The following is a 25,965-nucleotide window of genomic DNA, read 5'->3' as shown; positions in this document are numbered from 1 at the left end:
ATTATATGTAAGTTGCTCTGGGCCTTTCTAAAAATAGGCAACCTTTTCTTTAGATTAATGATAGAGAGCTTGTCATACATCCTGCTTCCATTCTTACTCTTTCAGCTCTCGCAGAGAGATATGGACAGGTTGAACTAGTGAGCAAAAATTTAACACATCGAATATATTACAGTGAAATGTGAGGTCATGCACTTTGTCTGGAAGAACAAAGACGCTGAATATTATTTAAATGGAGAAAGACTGTAGAAAGCTATGGAGCAGAGTGTTTTGGGAGTCAGATTTTGTAGATAATAGAGAAGACAAGTATAATTTAGGCCTTTATTTCAAAGAAAATGCAGTATAGAACTAGGACAATTTTGCTGAAACTAAGACACTAGTCAGACCATTGTCAGAACAGTTTTGGGCCCCTTATCTAAGGAAGAATATACTGCCATTGGAGGGCGTCCAGAGAAGATTTGCTAGGCTGATACTGGAGGGATTGTTTGCTTTGGACATAGCTAATCTAGAAACTAAAGCTCCAGGCAGTGTTTAAACATTTTGTATTTTGTTAGGAGATCTGCTGTGTCCCAACTTAAATTACACAATGTTGTGTACATCTTGACAATATGCTTTTAAGATTTCCTTTCTTGCTATTGCTCGAGCATATTCCCTGATCATTTGCCTTTCTTACGTAAGAATGAACAAAGACTTAAAAGGCTGGCTCATATACTTTAGCACTAAGACTTTTGACCATGTGTTCTATCTGTTGACTTGTACAAGTATGATAGATCTCATTGCCTCCCTTGCCTCCCTTTCTATTCTTCCTGTAGCATTTGTATCCTGGAACATTAAGCTGGCAGTCCTATCCATCAGTGAGCTATGTTTCTATAATTGCTATGATATCCCAGTCCCATGTCCCGAACCACTGTTCACCATGTCATGTTAATGATACTGGTATAATAATTATTCTCTAGAGATAGTTAACTCTATGAGTTATATTATTTAGAGCAGTAGAGACATTATCAGTTAAGAATTAGATATTACCACAATTTACTGATTTCTTTGTCTGCACCTTGCAGACCCACAGGACTCTGACTGCTGGCGACATAGTATAAACATAACAAAGGAATCCGGGTTTAAGTCTCACTTGCTCCAGAGGTGTGTAATAATATAACAGGTTAATTAGAAACTTATCTATAAACATAAGACATGTGTCTTTGAAGGTGAAATCTGTTTAAAGCACGGTACGCAATTAGCAACTTACACAATGATCATGCCAAATTCTAGATCCTTCATGGTTCATTCGTATTACGTACAATGAATAAACATTAACATTATTACTATTGAACTGTACTTCATGATTCAGCGCTTCCAGAAGATGAGAGCCTCATTAGCATTGCACTAAAATGTTCTTGAGACTGATCCAGTACTGAGAGGAAAATGGCATCCTGCTATCATTGATGCAACATCAATACTGTTTGAATTCTCAGTACTCAGTTAAAGGCTTTGTAGGTAAGAAACAGACACAAAAGCTTTAATTATTCTTCACATCCTGCAACAGCTTATTGTTATTATTTCAGTATTAATTACAAATACTGTTCTGCTCCCACTGTATTGTTCACATGGTACTTTGCTGCAATATAGGATGCATATGAGTTTTTAAGACAGTTTACTGTTGTTCCTTGGCCTTTATGCTACATGTCATTGGGACTGTGTTATAGACCCCCAAACAGCCAACGTGAGCTAGAGGAGCAGATGTTTAGTGAGATTGCAGATATCTGGAGGAATAATAGCATAGAATTGGTTGAAGATTTTAATTTTCTGGGCCACCCAGAGGTGAAGGGTCACAACATGGTGGAATTTGCCAAATCTGTCCAAGAAAGTTTCCTAAGTCAATATGTAAAGGGAGAGTGCAACACTGGTCCTCCTCTTAGGAAACAAGGTTGGGCAAGTGACTGAAGTGTCAGTCAGAGAGTACTTTGGCTCCAGTGACCATAACTCTCTTAGTTTTATCAGAGTTATGAATAAAGATAGGATAGGTCCACACGTTCAGGTGCTGAACTGGAGTAGGGCCAATTTTGGGGCCATGAGGCAGGATCTAGCAGAGGTTACTTGGGTGAGTCTGTTTAAATGAAAAGGAATAGAGGCTTTTAAAAGTGTGATATCAAGAGTCCAGAGACAATATGTCCCTCATGGGTTGAAGGGAGAAGCTGTCAAGTTTTGGGAGCCTAGCCGATGAGGGATATTGAGGCTCTGGAGAGGAAAAAGAAGAAAGCATACATTTGGTTTAAGCTATTGGGCTAGGATGAATCCTTAGATGACTATAAAAAGTGCAAGGGCACACTTAAGAGTGAAATCAGAAGAGAAAAAAAGAAGGAATGAGATGGATTTGACAGATAAGGTTAAAGATAATCCCAGAAAGGTCTATTGCTATATTAAGAGTAAAAGCACGGCTAAGGAAAGATCAGCATGTCTGTCTATGTCTGGAGCCAAAGGAGGTGAGGGAGATTTTTAATGTATATTTCTCCTTCGTGTTTACTGGAGAGAGTCATGAATGCTAAGGAAATAAGTGGCGATGTTTTGGTCACATACATATTACCAGAGAGGAGGTGTTTGCAGCCTTAAAGCGCATTGGGGTCGATAAATCCCCTTGGCCTGATCTAGTCCATCCTCAGATATAATGCAACTTGTTGGACTTGTTGGGCCGAAGGGCCTGTTTCCACACCGTAAGTAATCTAACTTGCAAGCTAGAGAAGAATTTGCAGAGGCTCTTGCAGAGATTTTTACTTCATCTTTAGCCACTGGTGAAGTTCTGGAAGACTGGAGGGTGGCTAATGTTGTTCCATTGTTCAAGAAAGATAGCAAAAACAAACCAGGGAATGCCAAGCCACTGAGCCTATAATCAGTAATATGTAAGTTGATGGAGAGGATACTGAGGGACAGGATCAACCAACATTTGGATAGTCAAGGTCTGAATAGGGATAGTCAACATGGATTAACGTGCCAGAACTCATGTCTGACAAATCTTTTAGAGTTTTTCAAAGAGGTAACCAAGAGGATAGATGAGGGTAGGGTAAAGGATGTTGTCTATAAGGCCTTTGACAAGGTCTTGCACAGCGGGCTAGTCATGAAGGTTAGGTCGCATGGGATCTGGGGAGACTCATAGAATCATAGAATCCCTAGAATTCCTACAGTGTGGAAACAGGTCCTTTGGCCTAACAATCCAGCTAATTGGATTCAAAATTGACTCAATGGTAGGAAGCAGAGGGTGATGGTTGAAGGTAGTTTCTTGGACTTGAGGCCTGTGACTAGTGGTGTCCCACACAGGGGTCGGTACTAGGACCTTTAATATTTGTTATTTACATAAATAATTTGGATGTGAATATACAAGGCACGATTAGTAAGTTTGCGGATGATGCAAAATTAGGAGGTATCATTGATAGTTAGGCAGGTTATCAAAACTTACAGAGGGATCTTGATCAGGTGGGGAAGAGGGCTGAGGATTGGAAAATGCAAGTCAGTACAGATAAGTTGCATTTTCGAAAGGCAAACTAAGGTAGGACTTATACAGTTAATGGTAAGGTCCTGATGAGTGTTGTGGCACAGAGGACTTAGGAGTACAAGTACACAATTCTTTGAAGGCGGCGTCACACGTGGTGAATAAGGCATTTAGCATGCTGGCCTTCATTGGTCAAGGAATTGAGTGTAGGAGTTGGGACGTTGCTATGATGTTGCTACGACTATAGGTCTGAGTTATAGGGAGATGTTGGCCAGGATAGGACTTTATTCCTTGCAGCATAAGAAAATGAGAGGTGACCTTATTGAGGTGTATAAAATCATGAGGTGCATAGATGGGATGAATGCATAAGGTCTTTTTTTCCGCAGAGATGGGGAGTCAAAAGCTAGAGAGCATAAGTTTAAGGTTAGAGGGGAACTGAGGAGCAACTTCCTCACGCAGAAAGTGTTGCTTATATGTAACGGGCTACCAGAGAAAGTGATTGAGACAATAACAATAACATTTAAAACATATTTGGATAGGTGCATGGATAGAAAGTGTGTAGAATGATATGGACCAAATGAGGACAATTGGAATTAGCTGAGTAGATGCCATGGTCAACATGGACCAGTTGGACTGAAGGGCCTGTTTCTATGCTGTATTACTCTATGACTCTATGACTGAATGTACTTCCTCACCACTACCTTTCCCACAGCAAAACTTCATCATCTTACATCCAAGTACACTTAATGGTAAAATCCTAGGGAGTGTTGCTGAACAAAGAGACCTTGGAGTGCAGGTTCATAGCTCGTGGAAAATGCAATCACAGGTAGATAGATGTTTGGTATGCTTTCCTTTATTGGTCAGAGTATTGAGTACAGGAGTTGGGAGGTCATGTTGTGGCTGTACATTGGTTAGGCCACTGTTGAAATAATGCATGCAATTCTGGTCTCCTCCCTATTGGAAAGATGTTGTGAAACTTGAAAAGGTTCAGAAAAGATTTAGAAAGATGTTGCCAGGGTTGGAGGACTTGCCAGGGAGAGGCTGAACAGGCTGGGGCAATTTTCCCTGGAGCGTCAGAGGCTGAGGGGTGACCTTATAGAGGTTTACAAAGTTGTGAGGCGTATGGATAGAATAAGTAGACAAAATATTTTTGCTAGGGTGGGGGAGTCCAGAACTAGAGGGCATAGGTTTAGGGTGAGAGGGGAAAGATATAAAAGAGATCTAAGGGGCAACTTTTTTGCACAGAGAGTGGTATGTGTATGGAATGAGCTGCCAGAGGAAGTGGTGGAGGCTGGTACAATTACAACGTTTAAAAGGCATTTGGATGAGTATATGAATAGGAAGGATTTGAAGGGATATGGGCTGGGTGTTGGCAGGTGGGACTAAATTGTGTTGGGATATCTGGTCAGCATAGACAGGTTGGACTGAAGGGTCTGTTTCCATGCTGTATATCTCTATGACTCTATTTGATCCGTAGTCAGTATTTAGGGAGGTGAATAAGAAATTAGCAAGTTTGACTGCAACTAAGTAATATCTAGCTTAATTTTGGTGAGGTATAACTGAGATGAGAAATGGAAGGTGACAGTAGATGAGAGTATGGCTGGAGAAAAAGTGCAGGAGAGGTAGCTTTAAATACTTAGGGCATTGGGATAGGCATGGGGGTGAAAGTGTGACCTTTATATATGCAAAGACGATGCACCTAAACCACGCCAGGACTTATTTCCTTTCAGGTTAATTTGCTAATGCTGTTTTTGAGGGTTTAAACTAATTTGACATGGATCTGGAAGCCAGGAGGTAATATCAGAGGGGAATACAAAAGTGCAAAAAATTTTGGGAGCTAGGCAATGGGTTTGGTGTAAAAAAGAAAGTAATTGATCTAAATTAGGGCTATGGTGCAGTAATGGGAACGTACAAGTGTAGAAAATAAAGTTGCTGACCTGTAGATGCAGTTAGCCACATGGTAATATGCTACAAAGAATCTCTTTACAGAGATTGGACATAAAGAACAGTAAAACTTGATATTAAATTTTCTTGATAATAGGTGTTCAGGAATGACAGCATAATCTAAGGTGAGTGTTCTGAAGAAACAAGATATCCCAGAAAGGTCAAGCATAGATTTTATTTGGCTCGAGCTAAGGAACAAAACGGCACAATGACATTACTAAGACTGGCCACTATCCAATAGCAGTGATTGTGAGGAACAAATTTGATAGAAAATTACAAACAAGTTCAAGAATTATCATGTAGTTACAATGAGGAAATATTAAATCCTGATTTGGATAATATAAAAGGCGGAAAGGGACTAGAATTATGGGCGTCACGGTGGCACAGTGGTTAGCACTGCTGCCTCACAGCGCCGGAGACCCGGGTTCAATTCCCGCCTCAGGCGACTGACTGTGTGGAGTTTGCACGTTCTCCCCGTGTCTGCGTGGGTTTCTTCCAGGTGCTCCGGTTTCCTCCCACAGTCCAAAGATGTGCAGGTCAGGTGAATTGGCCATGCTAAATTGCCCGTAGCCTTAGGTAAGGGATAAATGTAGGGGTATGGGTGGGTTGCGCTTTGGTGGGTCGGCATGGACTTGTTGGGCTGAAGGGCCTGTTTCCACACTGTAATGTAATCTAATCTAATCTAATTCTTAGTGCGTTCAGGCTGTCTTTAGACAAGGCAGAATTTCGACACCTTCAGGTATATTTCCACATAATGGATAGGTGAGGCAAACAAATCCATAACTCCTTGGACGATGGAAGAGTTAGAGATTAAGATGAAGCTGAAGAAGTGTGCTTATGGCAGATGTCAGAAAAAAGTACAACTGATAACAAAGCTGAATATTGAAGGTTGAGGGAAAATTGGAAAAGCAAATAAAAGAAGCAAAGAGACAGTATGAGAAGTGACGGGCAGACAATATAAAAAATCTAGAAGTCTTTTAAAGTTTAGAAACCCCATGAAGTACTGCTGCTCCCACTCCAGAAGTGTATAATAACTCTCTGAACAGGTTGATTTGAAAATATGTACACAGAGGAAAAGGAAAAAGAGGAGCTGAGTCCATTAGAGATTAATAAAGTAATGTGTATATGAATGTAGGGAGCATGGTGAAGTACTAAATTAAGTATTAATATCTCTCTTCATCAAGGAAAAAGATGCTGCCAAGGTCATGGGGAAAGCAGATTGAGTTTAAATACTTGAAGGATTTAAAATTAGTCAGAAAATTATATTAGACATGCTGTCTGTACTTAAAGTTGGTAAGATACCAGAATTGATTGTGATGCATCAAATATACTGAGGGGAAATTGGTGAAAATTATGAAGACACAGGACATAATTTTCCAATCTTAGGCTCTTAAGGTGATTCCAGAGGATTCAAGAATCATTTAGAACATAGAACATTAGAGCACAATACATAGAGCCCTCAATGTTGTGCCGACATGTGAAACCAATCTGAAGCCTATCTAACCTACACTATTCCATTCTTGTCCATATGCCTATCCAATGACTATTTAAATGCCCTTAAAGTTGGCAAGTCCACTACTGTTGCAGGCAGTGCGTTCCACACCCCTACTACTCTCTGAGTAAAGAAACTACCTCTGATATCTGTCCTACATCTATCACCCCTCAATTTAAAGCTAAGTCGCCTTGTGCTAGCCATTGCCATCCAACAAAAAAGACTCTCACTGTCCAACCTATCTAACCCTCCGATTATCTTATACTTCTCAATTAAGTCGTCTCTCAACCTTCTTCTTTCTAACAAAAATGGCCTCATGTCCCTCAGCCTTTTCTCATAAGATCTTCTCTCCATACCAGGCAACATTCTGGTAAATCTCCTCTGAACCCTTTCCAAAGCTTCCACATCCTTCCTATAATGCGGTGACCAGAACTGTACGCAATACTCTAAATATGGCCGCACCAGAGTTTTGTACAGCTGCAGCATGATCTCATGGTTCCAAAACTCAATCCCTTTACCAATAAAAGCTAACACACCGTATGCCTTCTTAACAACCCTATCAACCTGGGTGGCAAATTTCAAGGGTCTATGTACCTGAACACCATGATCTCTCTGCTCATCTACACTACCAAGAATCTTACCATTTGCCCATTTAGTAATAAGCTACCCATCTATAAGCCAGCCAGTTTACAATCATTGAGGTTTACTACACAGAAAAAAATCCCTTTGGCCTATTGAGTCTGTGCTAGTTAAATATAATTTCATAACTATTGAAATCACATTTTCCAGCACTTGGACCATAGCCTCATGTGCCTTGGCATTGCAAGTGTACATCTAAATACATTTCAAATATTACGAGGATTTCTGCTTCCACCACCCTTACAAAGCAGTGAGTTTCAGATTCCCACCATTCTCTGAGCAAAAAGAATCTTTCTTTGTATCCCTTCTAAAACTCCTGCCCCTTATCCTGAATCCATGCCACCTGGGCATTGATCCTTCCACCAAGAGGAAATGTTCATTTTTCTCTGCCCTGTCTCTTGCCCCTTATAATTCTAAACATCTCAATCATGTCCCCCCTCATTGCCTTCTGTTCCAAAGACAAAACCCTCAGATTATCCAATTGCTTTTCATAACTGAATCGTTCCAGCCCAGCACTCTCTCCAATGCAATCTTATCCCTCCTATAATTTGGATTCCTGAACTGCAAACAATACTCTAGCTGTGGTCTGACCAATGCTTTATACAGTTCCAGCATATCCTCCCTGTTCTTAAATTGTGCCTCAGCTAATAATGGCTTATTTATATGCCTTCTTAGCACTTTATCTACCCTGTCCCACTACCATATGGGATTGGTGGACATGCACACTAAGGTCCCTCTGATCCTCAATGCCTCACAGTGTCCTACTGTTCATCATGTATTCCTTTGCCTTGTTTGTCTTGCTCAAGTGCATCACCTTACACTTATCTGGATTGAATTTGATTTGCCACTAATACATCCATCTGGCCAAACTGTCTACATCCTCCTCTAATTAAAGGCTATCTTCCTCACTATTTACTACTCCATCAATTTTTATATCATGTGCACATTTTCTGATGAAACCCCTGACATTCAAATCAAAATCATTTAAATAAACCACAAACAGCAAGGGCTCCAAAACTGAACCCTGTGGAACCCCACTAGCTACAGGTTTCCAGTAACAAAACTTCCCTCAACCATCACCCACTGTTTTCTGCCACTCAGTCAGTTCTGTATCCAATTAACCAAATTTCCTTGGATCCCATGGGTGCTTACCTTTGCTATCAGTCTCCCTTGTAGGATCTTATAAAAAGCCTTGCTGAAGCTCAAGTAAACTATGTCGAATGCAATGCCTTCACTTACAAACCTGGTCATCTCTTCAATAAATTGGTTAGCTTTAGTAGTTGAGAAGGCTTTTAGAAACAATAATTTAGGACAAATTAATTATTGTTTCCTGGCAATGTTTCCTGTGAAAATATCTTAATTAGGAAATGTGGTTCATTCAAGAAAGCCACTACAGATTTGTTAATGGCAAACTGCGTTTGACTGACTCGGGTTGAGTTTTTTGATGACAAAACAGAGATAGTTGATGAGGGTACTGCTGGCGCTGTGGTGTAAATGGATGTCCAAAAGGCATTTGATGAAATGATACACCACAGCCTTGTAAGTGAGGTTAGAGCTCATGGAATAAATGGAATAATTACAATATGGATATAAAATGGGCTGAGTAAAAGGAAATGAAGAGTAGTGATAAGTGGTAGTTTTCAATCTAGTTCACTCTGTCGTTAGGGAAGCAAAGTCCTGTCGTTTCCTCAGATTGGCCGATATATGATTCCAAACTTGCAGCAATGTGGTTGACTCTTAACTGTCCTTTATAATAGGCTTAAGCTGAAGGAAATTAGAGTTGGACAACAAATGCGGATTTTGACTGCAAAGCTCATATCCGTGAAAGAATAAAGAGAAAATGATGTTCTGTTAAACTGTTGAGCTTCAACTGGAGTACGTGTCCACTTTTGGGCACCACACTTTAGGAAGCATATAAAGGGATTGAGAAGTTGGAACTGACTTCCTCAGAGAAAACTATGATGAGATTTGATGGAGGAATTCAATATAAAGAGGGGTTTGGACGGAGTAGAAAGGGAAAAAAGAACTGTTCCCATTGTGGAATGATGCAGATTTAAGGTTAATGGCAAAAGAAACAATAACAACATGAGGAAAAATATTTTTCCTCCAGCAATTAGTTAGGATCTGGAATGCACTACATTAGAATGTGATGGAGACAAAGGTTAATTAAAGGTTTCAAGAGGGAATTGAATCATTATATAAAAAAATCAATATTGCAGAGTCACATATAAAAGGCAGGGGGGTGGCACCGGTTAAATTACTCATCAGAGAGCCAGCACAGAAATGACAATCTGAATGGCCTCCTATGCAATAACAATACCATGATTGTAACTTCAGTTAGATGTCAGAAAGTATTTATTTCCTTTCTCTGCTATTGGCTTCAGAGTTAGTCAGTTGCACATTGAAACCCCACTACAGAGACCTGAGTTCAAAATCTAGGCTGGCAGTGCTGTATAATACTGAAGGAGTACAGCACTGCTGGAGTTGCAATGTTTCACATGAGATTGTAAACCGAGGCATCACAAGCCCTGTCTGCTGAATACAAAATTACCCCATTACAAAAAAAATTATCCTATTCTCCATTAACATAAAATGAAACATCGACACCACAGTAAATGAAAATTCAAGCTGCTGCAAATTGACCTCATATATTACATCTTTATTGAATATTGCTGCATTTCCTAAATTACAATAGTAACCACATTTTGAAAGCCTCTGTGATTTTTCATTCCCACTTCCTTCAGGGATAGAGAAACCCACCCAGTGCAAGTGGCTTTTCCACTTTGGTATTGCCAACCCTTCCTCCTTTTAAAAATTTTTTTGAATCAATAGTCAAATTAAGCAATAAAACTGTTTTGTGTTTGGTAGAATTATCTCTTGTGGTTTTCTAGTTGCATATTATAGGAATGATGATGGTTTGAATGCCCTCTGTGTCTTAGAATTGTTGGTACAACCCAATTTAAATCATTTGCAGCTGGTTCCTACTGTTTCTCAGCTTCTCTCCTAATCCTTCTCCTGCTTAAAATATAATATTTTAAGATTTTAGAATTTTATAATATATTATCATTAGTTGAGAATTTGGACTTTAGAGGTAAATAGGTTTTGACTTTAGTTCTGTGAAGTTAATTTGTTTCATTAAGAGGTCAGATAAGAATTTTTAACAGTTAGTTCAAATATCATTTTCAAGAAAGTGATAAATGACTAGATGAACTACTTGGGGAGTTAACAGATTACATATTTAAACATACAGAAAGACAGACTAGAGGCCACAGTCATTTGAGAACAGTTTCCTTCCAGCAGAAAGGAAGTTTAGTCTGTGGCAATTCAAGCTTTAACAACTGAAAATTGACTTAGAACTCTTTTAGCAGTTTAGGTAGACATAGTTTTTCTTAACAGTCAGTTAGAAAAAAATCAGTGAAGTAATCATGTCCCTGTGTTTCACAGAGTAACAAAGAGAATTACATCTGGTAAATGGATAGAAAGACACTGATTGGAAGCAATTGCAATCTTGTCAACTGAGTAAGAAACTAAAGAGTTCAAGATAGGATTAAGACATCACGGGGATTGAGTGATTGTAAAAGATATTCCTGGGAAAGGTGTTGAATCTTTCTTTTTGCTTTTTCTGTTAAGACATTATCAGACAATCATATATGTAGTATTTTTGTGTAGTTAATGTTTGTTAAAAGCAAACTGGCAGCCTTATATGAATACATTCAGTGACTAATCACCATATTAACCAAACTTCAAAACTAAAACTTATGATCCATTTAGATAAGTTTCACTCTGAGATATGACTTGATCAATATTACCATCAGCATTTTGCACAACAAAGAGCAGATTAACTATCAATGGAAAGTGAGGATGCTTGACCCTCACTGCATGACCAAAAATTGTATCATTTATTCATGACAAGTTTTCAGTTCTGTTTCTTAACCTGACATCTCATTCTTTAAATTTACAGTACGAGAAACTTCCTTATGGCCCTTTCCTCTCCAAAAAACAGAGAACTTGACACATGTTTCAGGATAGCAATAGTTCCCTCCAATACAATTTCCCTTTTTTAACAAGACTGTTGTAATAAGATTTTGGTTGCCAGCAATGCTGGTCAGGACTGATATTGACAGGTCAAAGATGTCATGATTAAGATATCTTCATAGAAACCATTGCCTTGTTAGTGCTTCCACTTATTTTTGACAGTTGTAAACAAGGTTAAGCTAAGGGAATGACTCCATGCATCTCTTAAAGTATTTACACAAATATCAAAATCTTTGATGTAGTGTTGAAGAGCATTTCTCTCAGACTTCCAACGAAAGTAAATCCAATGACTGCAATACATACATCTCAATCCTTATATACTTAAATTGCTGAAATATTGGATATCCCTATCATTCATGTAACAAGCCATATACATTCTCGGGCTAACACTCAGGAGTACATTTTGTTTGGCATATTTTTATTGTTTTACAGTATTTTTGCCAATTTTCTAATGTTGCGAGTATATCTATTCTATGCTACCCGCAGTGTTAACTGTGCCATTGCTCGTGCCCAGGTGGCTAATATCCACGCGTGTGATTTTGCCTTGCTGGATCGGCTTATGTGTCCAAAATGTTAGTGCCAAGGCCACTAAGTTCATCCAAAATGTGTGGAAATGACAGGCAAGGAAAGACCTGCTAGCTTGTCAATCCTGCAACACACACACTAGAACATGACTGGATACCTCCTAAGGCGTCATTCATCACCTTACTCCATCAACCAACAACAACTACATTATAACCTAGGGGACAAAAAAAAATGAACCATTCAGAATGATGAAAACCAGCAGCCAGCTGCTGGGAACTTTACAACTGCAAAGAGGGTGCATGGCACAACAGTGGAAGCACCAGGCAAGAGTAGTAAGGACATCACATTTATTTTTATAGTTCAGGTCACCCTTCCCTCCTCAATGCATTTGCCAAACAGTAGAAGCCCTGCTGAGATGCAGATACTTCACCTGTTTAATGAGTTATTGCTAAATTGACATGAATATGAGATTTCTTACACACCTGATGGCTAACTTGCGCAGAGATTTTGAGATTCTTTGTAGTCAGCTACTACATTCAAGTTGATTGCGAGTTTCTGTATACATCATAGCCTTCCTTGACCATTAATATAAGATATGCACTTTATGTTATCATGTTTATTAATCTCTATAATCTTGAAAAATCCAATCTCAATTTATGGAATATGTAATACATTTACCACATAAAAGGCAAGTGATATTCAGCAGTAGCAGCATGGTTACATCTTCAGAACTTATTCAAACAATTGCAATAACTGTTGTCAGAAAATTGTCTTGAGTTCTCGGGCTTTGATTATGTCACGGCAATTGCAGCTCCATGCTGTGCATCTTTGCCTTGTGCTGAGGCTTGTCATTAAATAATTTTTTCAATAATGATTGATGCACCGTGGAGTTAGTTTCTTGTCAGCAGTACGTAACAGATATAGCCAAATGCAACTTTGGAGTTGGGTAAAAACAGGGAGTTTCAAGGGTTGAGTTGCAAGGAGTAAGTGGTAATTTCAGGGCTAATTTTCAAGCTAATTATTGTTTATTTCAAAAATATACTTTATTCATAGAAATCCTTGGTACATGTACAGTTGATGATTCTGTTCAGATATATATTGTCCTTACATTCAGAGAACAGACTGAGTCGATGTTTTCAATTCTCTATGTTAACTGTCCGACCTTTTGGCATTTATCTGAGGTGTCAGTGGGGCCCAATTACTGGATGGACCCCTGTTATTCTTCAGCAGAAGAACCTTACACGGTGGTCTTTTCCCACCATGCCGTGGCAGCAGTTGCCCAAACTTCAGTGTGTCCCTCAGCACGTAGACCTGGTCAGTTAGGGCCAACTCTTTCAACTGAAAGACCAGTAAAGTTTGGGCAGACCAAAGAATGTCTTTCGCTGAGTTGATGGTCCTCCAGACACAGTTGATGCTTATCTTGGTGTGCGTCCCAGGCAACAGAACAGAGCACAGAGTCCTACGTCACAGAGCTGCTCGAGATCAACCTCAACATACACCACTGCATTCGTCTCCAGACTTCCTTTGCATAGGCACATTTCAGAAGGAGGTGTGATAGTCTCATCCCCATCCACAGCCACTTCAAGGGCAGCGTGTTGTGCATGGAGAGTCCGGGCATGCATAAAAGATCTCACAGGCAGAGCCGTTCTCACCATCAGCCAAGCGATGTCCTGGTGCTTGTTTGAAAGATCTGGCAATGATTTTCAAGCTAACTTAGTGCTTTAATCTAGTAACTAAAAACTGCTCTGTTTAAATGTTATCGTTTTTGTTAATTTCTGAAACAGGAGTTAGCTGAGTCACAGTTAGGTGAAGTTGGTTAACTGAACAACTGTTTTATTTAAGTCAGAAGCATTGTTTTTGGAGTCTATAATAAGGAGCCAGCCCCTGTTGCACTGTGAGTGCTTCTTGGCTAAATGAGAGTGCCTTGGATCGTAAAAACAGGGAGTTAGATGAGGCAGGGAGTAGGCGAAGCTGACTGATACTGAAAGGAGTGGAAATGGAGAAGATATTTCTACTAGTACTGTGTATGAGACTAGGACCTGAGAGCATAGCCTCTGAAGGGAATCAAGAGTTATGAGAAGAAGGCAAGGGAATGGGGTTGAGAGACACATCAGCTCTGAATGGCAGAGCAGACTGGATGCTCCTATATCTTATAGCGTTATGGTGGTGACATTCTGCTGGAGGTGCCAGAACTGGCAGAGGATGATCTTTTGAATGCAGGAACTAGTGGGGTGGAAAGTAAGGACAAATGGAATGCTATCCTTTTGGAAAGGAGAAGACGTGTTGAGGGCAGAAGTGCAGGAGAGGGATCAGGCATGGCTGAAAATTCAGTCAACCATAGTGGGGGTGATTCCTCACTGAGGGAAAAGGAAGTCCTGTCAGAGATGGCAAACAAGAGCACTCAAGACATCATTGTTGTATTGGATAAAAAGTTGAGTCGGGGCATGAGTAGGAGAAATGTCTCACATACTTCACAAGTAGACAGAAATAGCTGAGACCATTGCCACACATTTGACTTGGAGAAAGTGAGATGAGTTAAAGCAGAAGTTGTTCAAATTGAGGACAAGCAGGGAAAACAGGAGCAAAGGAGGCCATTCAGCCCTTTTGAGCCTACTCCACAATTCAGCACGATGATAGCTGATCATCCAATTTAGTATCCTGTTCCCACTTTCTCCCCATAACTTTTGATCCCTTTATCCCTCAGAACTATCTCTAAATCCTTGAACATTCACAGGTTGGCCATAACTGCTTTCTGAAGTAGCAAATTCCAAGTCTCACTACTCTGGTTAAAGGAATCTCTCCTCATCTCAGTCCTAAAGTCTACTCATACTGTGATCTCCGGTTTTGCGTTTACACTGTCTAGTCCTGTTAGAATTTTCTAGGTTCCTATGAATTCCTCTCTCATTCTTCCAAACTCTAGTGAACATAATGCTAACTGGTCCAGTCTGTCTTCGTAGGTAGGTCCTGCTATCCCAGGAATTAGTCTGGGAAACCTTCATTGCAACCAGAATATCCTTCCTCAGATAAAGAGACCAAAACTGCACACGATACTGCAGGTGTGGTCCCACCAAGACACTGTAGAATTGCAAGAAGGCACCCCTGTTCCTGTACTTGTATCCTATTGCTATGAAGGCCAATGTACTATTTGCCTTCTTCACAGCTTGCTGCAAGTACATACTTACTTTCAGTGACTAGTCTTCAACCACACCCAGCTGTCATTGCACCTTCCACTTTTGTAATCTCTAACCATTCAGATAATAATCTGCCTTCCTGATTTTGCTACTGAACTAGATAACCTCACTTTTATCTATATTGCATTTCATCTGCTATGCATTTGCTCATTCACTCACTATGGCCAAATCGTACTGAAGCATCTTTACATCCTACTCAACTTCTTTATTTAATTTTGATTTTATTATTGGCACAGATATCTAGATACAGCGCAGTTTGTTTTGCATGCAATGCAGACAGATCATAACATACAAAGATCATGGGGTGACAGAACAGAGTGAGGAATACAAAGTTATGGCTGCAATAAGGCACACAAAAGCAAGATCAACATTAGATTTTAAACTTGAGAGGTCCAAAAGTCAACAACAGAGAAGAAGCTGTTTTAAACCTATTGGTACATGTGTTTAAGCTTTTGTACTATCTGCCTGACAGAAGTGGTCAGAAGAATTTACAAACGATATGGGAAGGGTCTTTGATGTTGGTTGTTTTTCCAAGGCAGCAAGAAGTGTAGATAAAGTCAGTGGATGAAAGATTGGCTCATGTGATGGACAGGGCTGTGTTCACAACTCTTGTAGTTTCTTACAGCCCTGGTCAGAGCAGTTGCCATAGCAAGTTGTGATGCATCTAGATAGAATGCCTTTTATGGTGCATTTATAAAAGTTGGTAAGAGTCCTATGGACATGTCGAATTTCCTTAGCCTTCTGAAGAAGAAGAGGTATTGTTGTGTATTCATGACTGGCGCAGATTGTGATCATCACTCCTAGGAACTTGACACTCTCAACTATCTCTACCTCAACTCTATTGATGTAGATAGGGGAATATCTTCCTTGCTTACTAAAGTCAATGACCAGCCATTTCATTGTGCTGACGTTGAGGGAAAGATTGTTATCTTTATGTCACACTACCAATGTTCTCTCTCTTTCCTGTGTTCTGTTCCATCATTGTTTGAGATCCAGCCTACAATGGCAGTGTCATCAGTGAATTTGTAAATGGTGTTTGGATGAAATTTGGACATAGTCATGAGTGTATAGGGAGTACAGTAGGTGGCTGAGTATGCCACCTTGCAGGGTGCCGGTGTTAAAGATTGTTGTGAAGAAAGTGCTGTCACCTATCCTCATTGATTTCAGTCTGTGGGTCAGGAAGTCGAGGATCTAGTTGCAGATGGTGGAGCAGAGAACTAGGTCTTGAGTTTGGAGATTATTTTGGTTGGGATTATAATGTTCAAGGCTGAGCGGTAGTCAATAAGCAGAAGCCTGACATAGGTATCCTTTATTGTCCAGTTGTTTCAGAAATGAATGTAGGGCTAGGGACATGGTGTCTGCCATGGACCTGTTGTGTAGTAGGCAACTTGCCAGGGATCAAGGCAGGCTGGGAGACTAGAGCTGATATGAGCCATGACCAATCTCTCAAAGCACTTCATAATTATGGACGTCTGAGCCACCAGGCCGCAATCATTGAGGCACATTGCATGTGTTTTCTTTGGTACTGGGATAATGGTGATTTTCTTGAAGCAGGTGGGGATTTCAGATTGTAGCAAGGAGAGGTTAAAGATGGCAGCGAATACTCCCGCCAGCTGATCTGTACAGGATCTGAGTGTATGGCCGAGGACGCTGTCTGGGCAGTCGCTTTCCATGGGTTCACTCTCAAGAAGGCTGGTCTGATATCTGCAGTGGAGAAAGTGAGGTCTGCAGATGCTGGAGATCAGAGATGGAAATGTGTTGCTGGAAAAGCGCAGCAGGTCAGGCAGCATCTAGGGAACAGGAGAATCGACATTTCGGGCATTAGCCTGAAGAAGGGCTAATGCCCGAAACGTCGATTCTCCTGTTCCCTAGATGCTGCCTGACCTGCTGCACTTTTCCAGCAACACATTTCCATCTCTGATATCTGCAGTGGTGATTGAGGAAACAGATGTATCTGAGTCTTTGGGGCAGGTGACACCATTTCACTGATCTTCTGTTTGATCAGAACGCATCAAGGAGGGATGTATTTTTATCGGCCATTCTGTTCTGCTTCACTTTGTAGCCTGTCATGTCGTGTAGACAGGTGTGTGGTAAGTTTGGGTCTAACTTAGTCTGGTGTTTTGTCTTAGATTTCCTGTTACGGTGACGGTTGTCTGACTTGAGCAGTCCACACCTCGTTTTTAGTAGACCGTGGATTTCTCAGTTCATCCATGGTTTCTGATTAGAGAACATACGGACTGACATTTTTTGTTCAGCAGTCCTGTACTCACATGCTAATGAAGTCCATTAAAGTGGTGGCATACTAGATTGTATGCTGAATTCTTGAATGTGGACCAATCCACCAATTCCAAGCTCTTTTGCTGCTTCAGACCAGCACTGTACTACTTTCTATACTGGGTCCTCACGTTTCAACTTCTGCTTGTAAGTTGGGAAGAAGAACACAGCATTGTGATCTGATTTTCAAAAGTGCAGATGGGTTTTGAAGTGGTAGACATCTTCAGTTGTGTAACAATGGTCAAAGATTTTTTATCCCTGGAGGAACAGGAGATATGTTGATGGTATTTTGGTAGCTCCCTTTTGACTTCCCAGCCAGCTTTGTCATCTACAAACATAGAGCTATTATAGAACATAGAACATAGAACATAGAAGAATACAGCGCAGTACAGGCCCTTTGGCCCTCAATGTTGCGCCGATCCAAGCCCACCTAACCTATACTAACCCACTATCCTCCATATACCTATCCAATGCCCGCTTAAATGCCCATAAAGAGGGAGAGTCCACCACTGCTACTGGCAGGGCATTCCATGAACTTACGACTCGCTGAGTGAAGAACCTACCCCTAACTTCAGTCCTAGATCGACCCCCCCTTAATTTAAAGCTATGCCCCCTTGTAATACCCGACTCCATACGCGGGAAAAGGTTCACACTGTCAACCCTATCTAACCCCCTACTCATCTTGTACACCTCAATCAAGTCACCCCTAAACCGTCTTTTCTCTAATGAAAACAGCCCCAAGTGTCTCAGTCTTTCCTCATACGATCTTCCTTCCATACCAGGCAACATCCTGGTAAACCTCCTCTGCACCCGTTCCAGTGCCTCCACGTCCTTCCTATAGTATGGCGACCAAAACTGCACACAATATTCCAGATGCGGCCGCACCAGAGTCTTATACAACTGCATCATGACCTCAGGACTCCGGAACTCAATTCCTCTACCAATAAAAGCCAGTACGCCATATGCCTTCCTCACCGCACTATTTACCTGGGTGGCAACTTTCAGAGATCTGTGTACATGGACACCAAGATCCCTCTGCTCATCCACACTACCAAGTATCCGACCATTAGCCCAGTACCCCATCTTTTTGTTATTCTTCCCAAAGTGAATCACCTCACACTTAGCTACATTGAATTCCATTTGCCACCTTTCTGCCCAGCTCTGCAGTTTCTCTATATCCTGCTGTAACCTGCCACATCCTTCCTCACTGTCAACAACTCCTCCGACTTTCGTATCATCCGCAAACTTGCTCACCCAACCTTCTAACCCCTCTTCCAGGTCACTTATAAAAATGACAAACAGCAATGGTCCCAAAACAGATCCTTGCGGAACACCGCTAGTGACGGCACTCCATGAAGAAACTTTGCCATCAACTACTACCCTCTGTCTTCTTCCATCCAGCCAATTCCTAATCCAAACAAACAAGTTCAAGATCAAGTAAGAAAAAGGAAGATGATGTTGATAATTAAATGAAGAGGGGTGGGAGCAGGCTCAAGTGAACTAGTTAGCTGCATATCCTACATGTCTTTCTGGCCAATGTTTGTGTCATTTACAAGCTACTTTAGTTTCATTGCAATTTCCTCTGTGAATTATTGTAAGATCGGCATATGATTCAAACAGAACCACACCACCTTCTCTACTTGCACTGACTGTTTAACATTAAGAAGTTAAGCAAAGTTTTTAGTCATCAAAAAAGTTAGAAAAATGTGGGATCTAGTTTCATGGTCAAGACATTTTTGATTCCCTGAATGAATATATTCTCTTTATTTGAACCTTTGTAACTAAATTGCTCTTCTCTTCCATAGGCACTGGGCAATCATGAATTTGACAATGGTGTGGATGGCCTTTTGTACCCCTTTCTTCGGAATGTTACTTTCCCAGTGCTGAGTGCAAATATAAAAACAGATCAGCAGTTATCACCAAGCATCACGGGCTTCTATCAACCATATGTGATCCTAAATGTTGGTGGGGAAAAGATCGGTGTGGTTGGATACACCACCAAAGAAACCCCAATGCTTTCAAGTCCAGGTGGGGACCAATTGAAGATGAGGTTCAGTATTACAGCGCTTTGAACTAGCTACCAATTCTTTTTAACATATATTCCAGGGCCACACCTAACCTTCGAGGATGAAATTGAAGCTGTGCAGCGTGAAGTTAACAAACTCACAACTCTTGGAGTTAACAAGATTATCGCCCTTGGTCATTCAGGTTTTGAGACAGACAAACAGATTGCAAAGAAAGTGAGAGGTGTTGATGTTGTAGTGGGAGGACATTCCAACACTTTTCTTTACACAGGTAAACTTTTGAATTAATTCTATCCATCAATTGCATTGAAATAATAATTTGAAGGATTTGTCCATTGTGCCTATACCACCTGTTCAAAAGATCTCCAGTTAGTTCCAGTCCCTTACTGTTCCCTCAGATCCCAAAAAATTATTTGCCTTCAAGACGCTTGCAAATTCACTTTTGAGATTATTGAATTTCTCCCTATCACAATTTTAGACAGTACTTTCTAGATTAAAACAACTCGTTCTGTAATAAAGCCCATGTACAAAAATTCCACATTCCACTTAATATGTTGTTTTTAATATCACCCAATTGCACCTTGATCATTCTTATGTAGTCAGCCTAATTCAACATTAGTTGAAATGTCATGATCAGTAGACACGCCTTAAGCTATAGGGGTAATTATTTAATTCCCCATATGAAAGCAACTAGTGTAAATTCTGAGATGCAAGGTCAGACATTAATCTCCAATATCTGCTTTGGGATGGAAGGAGATGAAAGTCCCTGAATGAACTCCAAAGTCAGGCAGTTACACTTGATGTATCTCATGATAAGCTTTAAATATCTTTCAGTTGAGTGCCACAGAACAAACAATGATCCCTGTTTGGTGCCTTATTCACTAGCACTTTCATTTTGTCTTTTTAGTTTATCTTCTATAAGTTACTAGTAACCAAGAAGATGGATATCAACATTAGAAACAATAGGCAAGTCTTCCACACCAGTCATTTGTTGAATCATGGAATTTTTCGATACGATACTCAGCTGTACTACCTCAGTCAGCTTTTAATCCAGTCTACTTCATCTGCCTTTTCCTCACATTTTTCTTTTGCAAATATTTACTCACTTTACTTTTAAAAGAGACCATAAGTTTTGCTTAGACCCCTGTATATACTGCTACATTTTATACCTTACATAAAATAAAATCTCCTAATTTGTTGATTTATAGTGGACTCTGACCATAAATTTACACCCTTTCATTAGTGACTCAGCAAACAGTTCAGCAAAGTTATTTTTATGGTTTACCTTATCAAGACGCTTTGCAATTCTAAACATTGATGGATGAAGTTCCAAAACTCCTCAAGAAATGCAATATCATCCAGGACAAAGCACTCCATCTACTACATTTAACTCCCCAACAGCAACTACAAGATGCACTGCAGTAACTCATCAAGGCTCTTTCCAAACTTGCAACAGTTACTCCCAATAAGGGGAAGTGCATCAGATGCATGGGAACACCCCATCTGGCTGTTTCCTTCCAAGCCATCTGATTTGGAAATGTATCACTGTTCCTTCAGTGTTGTTGGGTCAAAATCCTAGAACTCCCTTCCTAATAGCACTGCAGGTGTTCCTACAGCCTAAGGATTGCAATGGTTCAAGAAGGCAGATGAACTCCACCTTCTTCGGGGCAATTTGGGATGGGCAGTCATGCCAACATCTCATGAATGAATTTTAAAAATCTCTTTGAAAGCCTAGAATCCTGGGTGTTATCCAGGCTCTTAAATGTTGTACCATCTGCCAGCTGGTAGATTTTGTAATATATGAAGAGAGATGCTCATTTGGAAAGTCAGTGCAGACACAATGGACTGATTAGCTGCCTTCTGCACAATAACAGTTCTGTGATCACTGCAGCATTGCTGTTCATGGAATATGGGGATAGTAATTTCAGTTGGAGATGCATCCTCCAGTGAAGAAAAGATGAGGTGGCAGATGAGAAATAGGTGCAGGAGGCACAAGAAATGCATGTGAGCACAAAACTTGTAGAGGAGCAAAAGGGATGCTGTGGGAGGGCTGCAGTAGGCACAGAGCTACAGGCAGAGACCATAACCAGCCAATTGTGTATCTTGAATATGGATGACTTGCCCACAAATTTGTTTTTGATTCCATCACAGGAAGTGGGTATCATTTATTGTCCACTTCTAATTGGCCTTAAATGAGATCATGAATTGTCTCCTTGAACCGCTGAAGTCCTTGGACTGTAGGGACACCCACAATGCTGCTAGAAATAGTGTGCCAGGATTTTGATCCAGCAACAATGAAGGAACAGCAATATGTCCATGTTAGGATGGTGCATGACCTGGAGAGGAACCTGCAAATGGTGGTGGTGTACCTATGGAGTCAGCTATTACAAGGGGGAATAGCTTTAAATTAAGGGGGGGTAGGTATAGGACAGATGTTAAGGGTAGGTTCTTTACTCAGCAAGTCGTGAGTTCATGGAATGCCCTGCCAGTAGCAGTGGTGGACTCTCCCTCATTATGGGCATTTAAGCGGGCATTGGATAGGCATATGGAGGATAGTGGGCTAGTGTAGGTTAGGTGGGTTTGGATCGGCGCAACATCGAGGGCCGAAGGGCCTGTACTGCGCTGTATTCTTCTATGTTCTATGTTCTATATGCATCTGTTGCATTTGCCCTTCAAAGTAGCAGAGTTCTTGGATTTGAAAGGTATTGTAACAGGAGTCTGGGTGAGTTTCTGCACTGCTTGGGAGATGTTGTTCGTTTTTGTCACTGTTGAAGGTGGACAAAGTGAATGTTGAAGGTGGTGAATAGGATGCAAAACAGTAGGCTACTTTCCTACTGGATGGTGTTGAATTTCTTCAGTGTTACTGGAGTTCTACTCATTCAGGCAAGTGTGGAAAATTCCATCATGTTCCTGACATACACTTTGTAGAATGTGGACAGACTTTGGAAACGGAAGATGAGTTACATGCTACAAAGTCCCAGCCTCTGATCTGATCTTGTAGCCGCAGTATTTATATGTGACTGGTTCAGTTTCCAGTCAATTATAATCTCCAGGACAAGTGGGCGGCACGGTGGCACAGTGGTTAGCACTGCTGCCTCACAGCGCCTGAGACCCGGGTTCAATTCCCGCCTCAGGCGACTGACTGTGTGGAGTTTGCACGGTCTCCCCGTGTCTGCGTGGGTTTCCTCCGGGTGCTCCGGTTTCCTCCCACAGTCCAAAGATGTGCAGGGTCAGGTGAATTGGCCATGCTAAATTGCCCGTAGTGTTAGGCAAGGGGTAAATATAGGGGTATGGGTGGGTTTCGCTTCGGCGGGTCGGTGTGGACTTGTTGGGCCGAAGGGCCTGTTTCCACACTGTAATGTAATCTAATGTAATCTAAAAAAAAAGTGGGGATTCAGCAGTATTAACACCATTGATTGTCAAGAGAAGAACACTCTGTAATCGTGGGTAAACATCCCTACTTCTGACTTTATAATGATGTAAAGGTGATTGATGAAGCAGTTGAAGATATCTGGGCTGAGGACATCACCCTAAGGAATTCCTGCTGAGATGTTTTGGAACTGAGATGATTATCCTCCAATACTCACAATCAATTTCATTTGTTCGAGAAATGACTCCCAGCAGTGGGGCATTTTAACCATGAGGCTTTTGACTGCAGATTTGCTAGGATTTGTTGATGCCACACTCCATTAAATGTTGCATTAATGTAAAGAGCACTCACTATCATGAGTTCAGCTATTTAGACTATGTTTTGACCAAAGCTGCAATATGATGGAGTAGAGTGGTTCTATACAAACCTAAACTGAGTGTCAGTGAGCAGGTTATTGCTGAATGAATGCTGCTTGGTAACACTCTTGATTATACCTTCCACTGCTTTGATCAAGAGTAGACTTTTGTGATAGCATTGGCTGGATTTGATCTGTCATTTATTTGGACTGGACATATCTTGGTAGCTTTCCACATTGCTGGGTAGAGGCTGATGTTAGAGCAGTCCTGGGACAGCTTAGTTGTGGTCCAGCTAGTTCTGGTGACAAGTCTTCAGTACTTTTGGCAGGTTATAGCCTTTGTGACATTATGTGGAGTGAATAAAAATAGCTGAAGACCTGCATCTGGGATGCTGGGAGGAGGCTGAGATTAATTATGTACTAATCTGAATGTCATGATTTGGAGATGCCGGTGTTGGACTGGGGTGTACAAAGTTATAAATCACACAACACCTGGTTATAGTCCAACAGTTTAATTGGAAGCACACTAGTTTTTGGAGCGACGCTCCTTCATCAGGTGATTGTGGAGGGCTTGATCGTAACACAGAATTTATAGCAAAATTTGCAGTGTGATGTAACTGAAATTATACATTGAAAAATTGATTGTCTGTTAAGCCTTTCATCTGTTAGAATACAGTGATAGTTTCACTTCTTTCTTGTGTAAATCACAAAACCCTTTTTTTTAAAATTGCATTCTCGGGTTAGCTGTTAACAATGGTGATAGCTTGACAATATGTTGAAGGTGTTAGCCCCCTGTGTTCTGTGTCATGCCAACATCTCATGTTTGCAGATCCTTCAGCTTTGTCTTTTGCACTGATATTTTGGGCTTAGCCAAGTCCCTGGAGAGGAAGGCATTATAATCAGGGACTGTGTTTTTGGGGACACTGGTTGCATTGACTACTTTGGCCAGAGATTCGTAGCCAATACCCAATCAGGCACGGATAGCATCCAAATTGAAATGCAGTGCAACTTGTCCAAATGGTCACTGTTTTTCTGAAGAGCTGCATTCATTGGTTCAGTCTGAGGTGCCAGATTCACTAGTCTCTCCTACCTCACTTACCTCATATTTTATACATGGCTCTTCAATGAGGACTATTCTGTTTTTGTGAAATCTTCAGTTCTGATCTGGCTGCAACACAAGATACATTAAAGCAAAGCCAAGTGCCTCAGTTCTATCCCCAGGGCATTCTTGAGGTTCACCCATCTTGATGAGTTTGGCCCTGGTGTAGCACTTCCTGAAAATACCTGCGTGCACCCAACTGAAAAAGGCAGTCAGAATGAGAGTGAGATAATCAAGCTTTGGTGGAGGGAGTCAAGTTACAAAAGAGACTTGACGAGGAGAATGTGAAACAGTGGGAAAGGATGAGTATGAAAACGTTTTAAACAGAGGCCTGAGCTTTCAATGGGTTTAACAAGTAGAGGCATGATGTAGAAAAGCCAAGATGTTTTCTCAACCAATGAAACTGGGTCACAGAAACGAGTGAAGCACCAGGGCCCATGATTTCTCTTCCTGGACTTTCCCACATTATTCAGGATGGGGATATTTAAGAAGCCTCCTACTTAGAATGTATGTTTAATTGACCACTTTCTTCCTGATGAAGGGCTTTTGCCCGAAACGTCGATTTCGCTGCTCGTTGGATGCTGCCTGAACTGCTGTGCTCTTCCAGCACCACTGATCCACTATCTTTCATGACAGGACTACAGAGCTTGGATCTGATTTGTTGGTTGTGTGATCACTTGGTCCAATTCATTGCATGGTGCTTCTGCTGATTGGCATGCACATATTCTTGTACTGCAGCTGCACCACGATAACATATTTTAAGTAAAGCCTGATGCTACTCTGGCATGTTGTCCTGCCCTCTTCAGTTAACCAGGGTTGAACTCTCAGTTTTATGTCAATGGTGTAGTGAGGGAATATGCCACGCAATGAGGTTACAGATTATGGGTTGAATACTGATAGCCCACAGTGTCATGAATGCCAATTTAGGGTTGCTTGATTTGTTTTAAAATGGGCCCATTTCGCATTCTGATAGTGCTGCACAACATGAACATGATTGTTAAAGCCCAAAAAGATTTTTCAGTAGTTCTGTTTTATTCCTTTTTTAATTTGGTTTGAAACTATGACCTGGGAGCTAAATATGACTTTTGCACTGTGGGTAACAGTTTATGTTAAAAGGAAAACAGACCAAACAAGCTTTTGTTTATACTTGAGGCCAGGCCTGGAAGTTAATTGCAAGTTGGTTCATGATCAAAAGGTTCTACAAATGCTTTATCACCATGGAAGATGACTCTGTTTAAACAGATAGCAAAAGTTGGATATTAGTGAGGTCAGTACCTGGGAATTGGTTCCAGCAAGTTGGGAAAATATTTTATGCTCAAGCAGACGGCAGATGTTAAATGGTTACTGGGAATTCATAGAGCTGATGGTTGGTCTGTCTGTCAGAGAGTGATCCGAATTTGAATTAGGTTTTGGACTGTTTCAGAAAAAACCTCCCATGAGAAAAGCTTGGAGGCTCAGAGAAGACAAAACTAAATTATAAGTATTATTGAGTAAACTGAAGAGGTGACTCTGATCAACATCTTTAGAAAATCAATCAAG

General features: G+C 40.8%; 1 protein-coding gene across 1 annotated transcript in view; it reads left to right on the top strand.

Moving 5' to 3' along the window:
* The window catches only part of nt5e (5'-nucleotidase, ecto (CD73)), an 83,064-nt gene that overhangs the window by 17,111 nt on the left and 39,988 nt on the right, over positions 1–25,965 (top strand). The window contains exons 2-3 of the mRNA XM_043696234.2: positions 19,384–19,606; positions 19,685–19,873. Of these exons, the coding sequence (XP_043552169.2) occupies positions 19,384–19,606; positions 19,685–19,873 (412 nt within the window). The remainder of the gene's footprint in view (positions 1–19,383; positions 19,607–19,684; positions 19,874–25,965) is intronic.

Source organism: Chiloscyllium plagiosum, unplaced genomic scaffold, assembly GCF_037043375.1.
Source record: "Chiloscyllium plagiosum isolate Xiang-an unplaced genomic scaffold, Cpla_swu_hap1 HiC_scaffold_10, whole genome shotgun sequence".
Lineage (NCBI taxonomy): Eukaryota > Metazoa > Chordata > Chondrichthyes > Orectolobiformes > Hemiscylliidae > Chiloscyllium > Chiloscyllium plagiosum.
This window is presented reverse-complemented; position numbering and strand designations above follow the sequence as displayed.